Source organism: Dendrobates tinctorius, unplaced genomic scaffold (assembly GCF_039654945.1).
Source record: "Dendrobates tinctorius isolate UK_male_01 unplaced genomic scaffold, ASM3965494v1 ptg000192l, whole genome shotgun sequence".
In the NCBI taxonomy this organism is placed as follows: domain Eukaryota; kingdom Metazoa; phylum Chordata; class Amphibia; order Anura; family Dendrobatidae; genus Dendrobates; species Dendrobates tinctorius.
In genome coordinates this window covers 3,261,911-3,272,814 of record NW_027361859.1, presented here as the reverse complement: position 1 = coordinate 3,272,814, position 10,904 = coordinate 3,261,911, and the positions used below count along the sequence as shown (strand labels likewise).

Below are 10,904 nucleotides of genomic sequence, written 5' to 3'. Positions count from 1 at the left end.
GCAGATCTCACCAGTGACATAGCAGCGGTCAGGGGTCGCTACTTACCTGTCAGACGAGGCGATCCTGACGTCCTCCCGCCCGCGTCCACGCGTCGCTCGTCTCCACAGCAGGAAGCCCAGCAGGAAGCTGATGATGAGAAACGGTCCAGGATGTTCTCGCGCGATCAGCGATAACCAGCGGGGGAATGGTCGGAGGTAAGTATCACACATAGCAATATCGCTATAACGTCACAAAACCAGTGACGTTATAGCGATATTGCTAGCGATATCGCTTAGTGTGACAGGCCCTTAAGACCATGTACTTTGGGTCTCAGATAGCATTGATGTAGAATCTAACGATTAGGGCATAACTCGACACCAGTTTATGTTAGGAGTATGAAAATTACATATTTAGGACCTGCAATGTTTAAGCTACACTCCTGAGCCTTTTTCTAAGGTCTGGCACCAGTGGAATCTAAGAACTGGGTTTCTATGCAGCCGAGCCAGCCCGGTACTTCAAGTTTAGGCTTAAATGAACGCCAACGTTATGCTGAGTAAGATGATACTCTGTGCGTCGCCGTACAAGGTTCCCCCGCTTTGTTATGTAATTCAAGAGCTTCTTAGCAAAATGTTCATTCTGGCAAAAAGAGGAGGGCGTCCATAACTCAGCCCCATTCGTGATGTCACCACCAGGCGGTATAAGTTAGGGTCAGCTCAGTCTGGAGAGATCTTTGGTCCTGGAAGCTGGTTACAAAACAAATCTGTGACGCACTGCAATGTATCGCCCCTCCCCCAACTGCCTGGTCTGCCTGAAAGGACTTAAGCAAATGTAAGTGCTTCTCCTTCTTTTAATTCAAGTTATTTTGTAATTGTCTTGTACTTACTTTAATTGTCTCATATTTTAAAATCTTTTTATACCTTCTGTAAACACTGCCTACCTTTTGGAAGTAAAATATAAAATTACTAGTTTCGTTTCTCCTTGCTCTATAACGAATCTGCAAGTTCTCCGAAGTGATTTACGCTACTAATTTGGGTTAGCTTCGGACCCCTTAATTAGAAATCGGAGCTGGTGGCAGTGAAGCGTGTTCAGAGCTAGTTGGGCAAAGCTAGCAGTGACGGAACGGGTTTTATAAGCTTATTGTCTGGCTGCGGCTAGGAGCAGTTATAATTCCCTTGCTGCAGCGTGCCTAATACACATCCAAGCAGGCCTGTCCAGCAACTAATTATCCTAGGTACAGTTCCCTGACTGACCTGATTTGTGTCCAAACAGACAATGACGTAAGTCATATGCAATACACATAATCATATGTGGCTCACGTCGCGACAACTTCGAGTAAGAGAACATGTGAGGGATATCCAAAATGCTGCCAAATGTGAGTCGCTTGAACAGCTTAAACCTATACCTCGACACTTTAAACAATCACATGACTGTAATAGTAGTTTGTTACGTGTTCGAGGGATTGATGCTGTGGTTCACGACAAACGTGGAGGGGATATTCGGAAAAATTTAGCTCAACTTGAGACACAGTGGATTGTCAAAGTTGATTGCGTTCGCCCTAAGGGACTCAATTAAGTTCTTAGTTTCGTTCCATTTCTGTGAATTTTTTTAAATTTATTTTTTTGTATGTTTGTCTTCTGTATTTTAATTCTCACTTTCTTTATTCTAGTAATCCGTTTTTTTTTCTCTTCCATGTGGATACCATCAGAAGGGATTTTCTCCATTCAAGATTCATCCAATTGTGGACTTTTTAGTCTTGGTTTATGATGATAGTTGTTGTTATTATTAATATACTGTCTATTATATGATTATGTGTATTGCATATGACTTACGTCATTGTCTATTTCGACACAAACACACATTTTTTTATGTATATATTTTGATTCACCTTATGTAAATGCACAATTTTCTTCATACATAATATTTTTCTATACACTGCATATTTATTATTGTATACATTAATGATAATTTTCACATGTGCATGCTATTGTGTGTTTTGGTATGTTATTCCTAAACACGCATGCGTACACTTATGTGTTTTATGTGTGCATATGGTTTTGTATATATGCGATTCTATGTGCACACTTTTATTATTTACTGTATATTTCACTTGTGTATGTTTTCACACGGTATGCATGTGTTCACACGCAGACTCATTTTTCGTGTGTGTATTTTTGTGACTTTTTGCATATTTAATTATACACTAATTATACACCATTTCACATATATATATATTTTTACAATTTTTAAAGGTTTTTCTATGGAGTAAATTTTATCATGGTATGAGATTTTGTTGAGAGATAATTTTTCTTCCTTTTAATTTCCATATAAAATTATTCTTGTAATTTTTTATTCTCTCTGTATGATTAAAGTCCTCTTTTCTTATCATGAATGAGGATGGATTTATGATCAGTATTATTGTGGAGTAAATTTGAAAATATCCTTGTTGGTCATTGTGATTATTGAAGTGCTCATTATGAGATTACTATATAGATTTTAGCTTCTGCCCTTTTATTTGAATAATTATGGTAGTTTTCATCTAATATGGCAGCGCTTCCTGATAGATGCAGACTGGTTGCCGTGGTTATGCCCCCCCCCCCCGCGTCGCAGCTCATGTCTCCGTCCAGCTGGGGGAGGCATGTTTGGGATATGGGACGCTGCCCGCAGCTTCTGATCTTGCACTCAGGATTTACATTCCTCTCGTGAGCACTTCCTGGCTGGTTGCTGTGACGACGCGTTCTATCGCTATGGACTCTACCTCCGCCCCTCAGTGATGTCCTGTTGGGGGAGGTGTGTTTGTGACGTCAGACGCCGGCTCCACTGCCTGCCACATGGCACACATGACCAGAAATGTCTATCTCCACTGATTTCACCGCTCAGAGAGATCCCTGCCCCCTTTAGGGTATAAAAGACTGGTTGTTTAGTACAGACAACATGCCCCCCGAGGAAGCTAAATAGCAAAACGTGCGTTGGGGTCCCGTTTTCCACTAATAGTAAGTCTGGGTCTTGGCTTATTGTAATTTTTGTATAACAATTTTTTGCACTGGTTCTTTTTGACTTCATTATATCTGGCAGTGTTATCTATCACCATTGACATATGATTAAACCCTCTATCTCCTTATGTATATATGGCAGATCCGTTTTTAGGAATGCTTTAACATTATTTATTATAGACCTATGGATATATTTTGACATACGCACCTGTGCACGTTAATATCTAATTAGTGACATAAACTGCCTTGTTTTTCATATATACATATTTGAAAAAACTTGCAACTATGCATAATATACTATATATTTTGCCACATATGTATGTATATATATATATATATCTACTATATGAAACCAATTTTTGTGCAATCTATTTTTACTTGCCTATTTAGATACCCTTTCTAATCTATATGTGGATACTGTGTCGCTGATTCCTTTATATATTGTGATTCTTGATTGACTCATTACTTGTATTCTATTATTCCTTTTTTGGAAGAAAATAATAATAAAAATATACATTTTTTACTTTATTGCTCCTTAATCCATTTTTTTCTTTGGGTATTATATCTTGTTGTGATGGATGAGCTTTGATATTAGCCTGCTTTTGGTTTCTGTTCGTATAAGCCTGTAATGTTGACTTGGAAGTTAACAATTTGTTGCAACACATTGTGCTGTTATCCTGGATGACTAGTAATACAGGGTCATTGAACAATGATGTTTTCCAATATGTTTTTTGCACATTGTCCAGGCCAGCAAGTTTGTTGACTTGCAGAATAGGGGAGGAAAAACTATACAAATATATTAACCCCTTATCGACCACCAATATGCCTATTAACGGTGGCAGATTTAACGGCGCTGCACTGAGAAATAAGCGCATAGCGCCCCCCAGAGTCAGAATTTCTCAGTGGTCTCAGCTACTGGGGGTAGCTGAGACCCCAGAGAACATGATTCGGGCCGGTTTTTACCCATCCCAGTTTTGCGGTCGCCGTTATTAACGGAATAACAGCGACCGCCAAAAAAAAAAAATTACAGATTTCCCATTTAATTGCTCTCTCCGCTGATGTGATTGCACATCAGAGGAGAGAGAGAGAAATGGGGTCCCCAATACCCCCCAGGTACCTCCAGAGTCCCTAAAACCCCCAGTGAAATCTCCAGGGCCGCCGGCATCTTTAACCGGGAAGAAAATGGCGGGCGCATGCGCAGTGCACCCGCCAACAATAGGAAATTTTTCCTATTGGTTCATTTTGATAACGGTGATAGACCCTATCACAGTGATCAAAATAAAAAAATCCTAAATCAAATCCAACTTTATCACCCCCTTAGGTAAAAATAATGGTAATTAAAAAAATGTATTTATTTACATTTTTCCCTTATGGTTAGAGTTGAGCTAAAGTTAGGGTTAGGTTTGGGCTAAAGTTAGGGTTGAGCTAAAGTTAGGGTTAGGTTTGGGTTAAAGTTAGGGTTAGCGTTGGGATAAAGTTAGGGTTAGGCTAAAGTTAGGGATGGGGTAAAGTAAGGGTTGTGGTTATGGTTGATGTTAGGGTTAGGATTAGGGATGTGTTAGGATTAGGTTTGTGGTTAGGGTTGGGATTAGGGCTAGGGGTGTGTTGGTTTAGGGTTATGGAAGGGATTAGAGTTAGGGGTGTGTTGGGGTTAGGGTTGAAGTAAGAATTGTGGGATTCCACTGTTTAGGTACATCAGGGGGTCTCCGAACACGACATGGCGCCACCAGTCAATTTTGCGTTCAAAAAGTCGAATGGTGCTCCCTCCCTTCTGAGCCCTGCCATGCAAACAAACAGTGGCTTTCCCCCACATATGGGGTATAGGCGTATTCAGGAGAAATTGCACAACAAATTTTGTAGTCCATTTTCTCCTGATACCCTTGTGAAAATAAAAAAATTTGGTTCCAAAGTCAATTTTTTGTGAAAAAAGTAAAATGTTCATTTTTTCCCTTCCACGTTGCTTTACTTCTCATGAAGTACCTGAAGGTTTAATAAACTTCTTGAATGTGGTTTTACACACCTTGAGGGGTGCAGTTTTTAGAATGGTGTCACTTTTGGGTATTTTCTGTAATATTGACCCCCAAACTCACTTCAAATGTGAGATGGTCTCTAGAAAAAATGGTTCTGTAAATTTTGTTGGAAAAATGAGAAATCGCTGGTCAACTTTTAACCCCTACTAAGGGATTAAAGGTAGATGTTTATTAATCTTAGAATACAAGTTCTAAAGGGGTGGTCTGACACCACTTTCTTCTGTGTGGTCTGGTATCAGGTGCGGGTAGATGCTGTTGTACTTAATTAGGACAGTTGAAGAGGGAACCATCCAGTTGGTCTTATCTGATTAGTAAGGCATCTTAATTGTTAGGTGCTTGTCTGACGTTTGGCTCAGCAACTGTCCCGATCATGTATACAAGAGAAGTGCTGGACAACCCCTTTAGGATGCAGTTATAGTATTCAAATGATGGTAAAGTATTCTATATACACACGTGGTCAAAATTGTTGGTACCTCTCGTTTAATGACAGAAAAACCCACAATGGTCACAGAAATAACTTGAATCTGACAAAAGTAATAATAAATCTAAAATCTATGAAAATGAACAAATGAAAGTCAGACATTGCTTTTCAACCATGCTTCCACAGATTTTTTTGTTTAAATAAAACCTCTGAAATAGACCTGGACAGAAATGTTGGTACCCTTAGCTTAATATTTTGTTGCACAACCTTTTGAGGCAATCCCTGCAATCAAACGATTCCTGTAACTGTCGCTTTAAGGAAATGTAATTTCTTCGTTAAACATTTTCCTATACTCAATATGAAAATGGCTTCTCCTGTGTGTGTATTCTTTGATTCATAACAAGAGCGGATTTAAAGGAACAACAATTCCCACATTCTGAACATGAAAATAGATTATACTGTGTGAATTCTCAGATGTGCAGCAAGATTTTTTTTCTGGGTAAAACATTTCCCACATTCTGAACATGAAAACGGCTTCTCCCCAGTGTGAGTTGTATTATGTCTAACAAGATCTCCTTTTCGAGTAAAACATTTCCCACATTCGTAACAAGAAAACGGCTTCTCCCCTGTGTGAATTTTTTTATGTACATCAAGACTTGTTTTATGGGTAAAATATTTCCCACATTCTGGACATGAAAATGGCTTCTTCCCACTGTGACTTCTTAGATGTGCAGTAAAACTTGTTTTGTAGGCAAAGCATTTCCCACATTTTGAACATGAAAATGGCTTCTCCCCTGTGTGAGTTCTTATATGTTTAACAAGATCTACTTTGCAAGTAAAACATTTCCCACATTCTTGACATAAAAATGGCTTCTCCCCTGTGTGACGTCTCTGATGTACAGAAAAATGTGCTTTCTTGCTAAAACTTTTCTCGCATTCTGAACATGAAAATGGCTTCTCCCCAGTGTGAATTTTTTCATGTACAATAAGGTTTGTTTTCGATGTAAAACATTTCCCACATTCTGAACATGAAAACGGCTTCTCCCCAGTGTGAGTTGTATTATGTCTAACAAGATCTCCTTTTCGAGTAAAACATTTCCCACATTTGTAACAAGAAAATGGCTTCTCCCCTGTGTGAATTTTTTTATGTACATCAAGACTTGTTTTATGGGTAAAATATTTCCCACATTCTGGACATGAAAATGGCTTCTCCCCGCTGTGACTTCTCAGATGTGCAGTAAAACTTGTTTTGTGGGCAAAGCATTTCCCACATTTTGAACATGAAAATGGCTTCTCCCCTGTGTGAGTTCTTATATGTTTAACAAGATCTACTTTGCAAGTAAAACATTTCCCACATTCTTGACATAAAAATGGCTTCTCCCCTGTGTGACGTCTCTGATGTACAGAAAAATGTGATTTCTTGCTAAAACTTTTCTCGCATTCTGAACATGAAAATGGCTTCTCCCCAGTGTGAATTTTCTCATGTACAATAAGATTTGTTTTAGATGTAAAACATTTCCCACATTGTGGGCATGAAAATGGCTTCTCCCCTGTGTGAATTCTTTGGTGTGCAGTAAGATGATTTCTCTTGGTAACACATATCCCACACTCTGAACATGAAAATGGATTCTCACCTTTGTGAAATCTCTGATGTGCAGTAAGATTTCCTTTGTTGGTAAAACATTTCCCACATTCTGAACATGAAAGTGACTTCTTCCCTGTATGAGCTTTTTGATGTTCAGCATCCCTTTTCTTATTTTTATTTTGCTTATCAGTCTGTAATAACTTAGAAGATTGGTCCTGTTGATAAGGAATAGATGATAGATTTTTGCTGTGAAGGGCTGGCGATTTATCTGGAATAATGTGATGCTCTTCATACACATATGGTGGGATACCATCATCAGCTGCTTCAAAATCAGTAAATCCCTCTGATGCACAGTCATCTGCCAAGGGAAAAAAATACAGTATTTTTTCATAAATGCTGCCTTTTGAAACAAATCATATGAAAACTCAATTACTAGCTGACGTCGATGCAAGGACTAATAGATTATGATTTTAAGCCAAAATGTTTTGCTTTTTCAATTTCTATTCTAAAGCTAGCTGTCATAGATGAAATGGGATAAAAATCCATAAAATCATCTGGTTAGAGGAGACATGTCACCTTCATATTGAGTATTGAAGCATGTTTTAATTATAACTTGGAAATGGAAAAAGAACTTTCACTTCATTCCAATCCCTATTCAACTATGACCCCATGATGTAAACAGAAATTGAAGTGGGTTATCTGATGCAGAGAAGACAAGAAGTCGTTAACAAAGGCTGGCAGTCGACAAATCTTTCACATCCAGAGGTAACTGTTCTGGTCTTCAAAGGAATTACAGCTGACTTTGTGGAGCTAATAATAATATAATAATAATACATTTTATTTCTATAGCACCGACATATTCCGCAGCACCTTACATTTCAGAGGAAACTTGTACAGACAATAGACATTACAGCATAACAATAATCACATAGATCATAACAGATACCAAGAGGAATGAGGGCCCTGCTCGCATGTTTACAATCTAGGAGGAAAAAAAAAAGGTAGACACGAAAGGTGGGTGGTAACAGTTGCCCTGATTGTATGGACCAGCCATAATGTTAAGTGTGTAACAGTACAGACACAGAGGGCTAATGGATGCATAAAGCATGTGGGAACATGATGCAGGGAACCTGGTTATGGTAAAAACTTTTGGCTGTGTCACACAGGGATAGATTAGGTTAATGTGTTGAGGCGGTAGGCCAGTCTGAATAAATGCGTTTTCAGGGCACGCTTAAAATTGTGGGGAAGTGCATTCCAAAGAATTGGCGCAGCACGTGTATAGTCTTGGAGACGGGATGGGAGGTTCTGATTATTGAGGATGCTAACCTCAGGTCATCAGCAGAACGGAGGGCACGGGTAGGGTGGTAGACTGAAACGAGGGAGGAGATGTAGGGTGGTGCTGAGCCATGAAGAGCTTTGTGGGCGAGGGTAATAAGTTTGTACTGGATTCTGGAGTGGATGGGTAGCCAGTGTAATGACTGGCACAAGGTAGAGGCATCGGTGTAAGGATTGGCGAGGAATATGATCCTGGCAGCAGCATTCAAGACAGATTGGAGGGGGGAGAGTTTGGTAAGAGGGAGACCGATTAGAAGAGAGTTACAATAGTCAAGACGAGAATGAATAAGAGAAACAGTAACAGTTTTTGCAGAGTCAAAAGTAAGAAAAGGTCGAATTCTAGAAATGTTTTTGAGGTGCAGATAACAAGAGCGAGCCATTGATCGTATGTGGGGGGCAAAGGAAAGCTCGAAGTCAAGTATGACCCCAAGATAGCGGGCATGTTGCTGAGGAGTAATAGTGGAACCACACACGGAATTGGCAATGTCGGGTATAGGTACATTAGTAGCGGGAGGAAACACAAGGAGTTCAGTCTTTGACAGGTTCAGTTTCAGATATAGTGAGGACATGATGTTAGACACAGCGTTTAGACAATCGCTGGCGTTTTCTAGAAAGGCAGGCATGATATCAGGAGAAGTGTATAATTGGGTGTCATCAGCATAGAGATGGTACTGGAAACCAAATCTACTGATTGTTTGATCAATAGGGGCAGTGTACAAAGAGAAGAGGAGGGGGCCTAGGACTGATCCTTGGGGAACCCCCAACAGTAAGGGGAAGATGAGAGGAGGAGGAACCAGCAAAATATATAGTAAAGGAGCGGTCAAAGAGATAGGAGGAGAACCAGGAGAGAACGGTGTCCTTGAGGCCAATGGAACGGAGCAAAGTGAGGAGGAGCTGATGATCCACAGTGTCGAATGCTGCAGAGAGATCCAAGAGAATTAGCATGGAGTAATGACCATTTGATTTAGCTGTTAGTAGATCATTAGAGACTTTAGTGAGGGCAGTTTCAGTAGAGTGTAAAGAGCGGAAACCGGATTGGAGAGGGTCGAGAAGAGAGTTATCAAAGAGATAGCAGATAAGACGGGAGTGGACCATGCGTTCCAGGAGTTTAGAGATGAAGGGAAGATTAGAGACAGGTCTATAGTTAGCGGCACAGTTTTGGTCGAGGGATGCTTTTTTAAGTAATGGCTGTATGATGGCATGCTTAAATGAGGGAAAGATACCAGAAGAGGTTAAATATTTTAGTTAGGTGAGGGGTGACAGCAGGGGAAAGGGACTGGAGTAGAGGTGACGGAAATGGGTCACTGGTGCAAGTGGTTGGGCGAGAAAATGCAAAGAGCCTGCTTACTTCTTCATCTGTGACTGGTTCAAAATCAGAGAGTTAGCTAGATACAGTGGGAGAGGGAGGACAGTGCATGGTATGAGGTGATTGGGAGATAATTTCCTGTCAGATCTGGTCAATTTTTTCTTTGAAGTAATTCGCCAGATCGTCAGCTCAAAGCTCCGTGGTTGGGGCCTGTACTCTTGGGTTGAGTAGAGAATGAAAAGTGTCAAAGAGACGTTTAGGGTTATTGGACAGTGAGGGTGTAGAAATAGGTTGACTTTGAGAGGTGAAGGGCAGTGTTGTATGTTCGAAGCATAAACTTATAATGGATGAAATCTTTGTGTAGATTAGATTTTCTCCACAGACGTTCGGCGCACCTGGAGCACCGCTGCAGGAAACGTGTTTGCAGGGTGTGCCAGGGTTGTCGCCGTCTGTGTTGTGGTGTTCTATGTATAGGAGGTGCAAATTCATCCAGGGCACTTTGAAGTGTTTCATTGTAATGCTTCAATGCAGAATCAGGACATGAGAGGGAGGAGATAGGGGCCAATGAAGATTGCAAGTTCTTCATAAATTTCTGGTTGTTAATGGCCTGTATGTTTCTATAAGTATGGACAGTGGGGGTGACATGAGCGGCCTGGCAGTTCTTGATAGAGAATGAAAGAAGACTGTGGTCAGAGAGCGGGAGAGGGGAGTTTGCAAAATCATCCACTGCACAAAGCCGAGAGAAGACCAAGTCGAGGGAGTTTCCGTCTTCATGCGTTGGAGAATTAGTAAGCTGCGAAAGGCCAAATGAGGAGGTTAGAGATAAAAGGTGAGTAGCAGATGGGGAGAGGGAAAGAGCAATGGGGATGTTGAAGTCACCCATGATGAGGGTAGGGATGTCACAGGAGAGAAAAAGGGGAAGCCAAGTGGCAAAATGATCCAGGAACTGATGTGAGGGGCTGGGAGGATGATATACCACCGCCACTCGCATGGAGAAGGGGGAGCTAGATTAATATTGGACAAATGGATAAGGGCATATAGGCCATGTTTACTATCTATGAAAAGGAAAAATTATGATGGCAAAAATAGCATTAATATCTTCTTCCTGGGACATCCAGGTGGTCAGATATCCTGAAAATTGGGGATCTCATTTTTTAGGACCAAGATACATCCCATTGATCAACCCTAATCTGAGGTCACCCAGGGGAGGTATGACTTTTATCTAATAAAAGCAGATTTTGAATTGTCAGTCAGTCC

General features: G+C 40.5%; 1 protein-coding gene across 1 annotated transcript in view; it reads right to left on the bottom strand.

The window, feature by feature from the left end:
• Nucleotides 1-5,463: 5,463 nt before the first annotated feature.
• Nucleotides 5,464-10,904, bottom strand: part of LOC141055797 (uncharacterized) — a 63,759-nt gene continuing 58,318 nt past the window's right edge. The window contains 2 exon segments of the mRNA XM_073552509.1: nucleotides 5,464-5,880; nucleotides 5,882-7,364. Coding sequence (XP_073408610.1) covers nucleotides 5,775-5,880; nucleotides 5,882-7,364 — 1,589 coding nt within the window. The 3' untranslated portion in view covers nucleotides 5,464-5,774.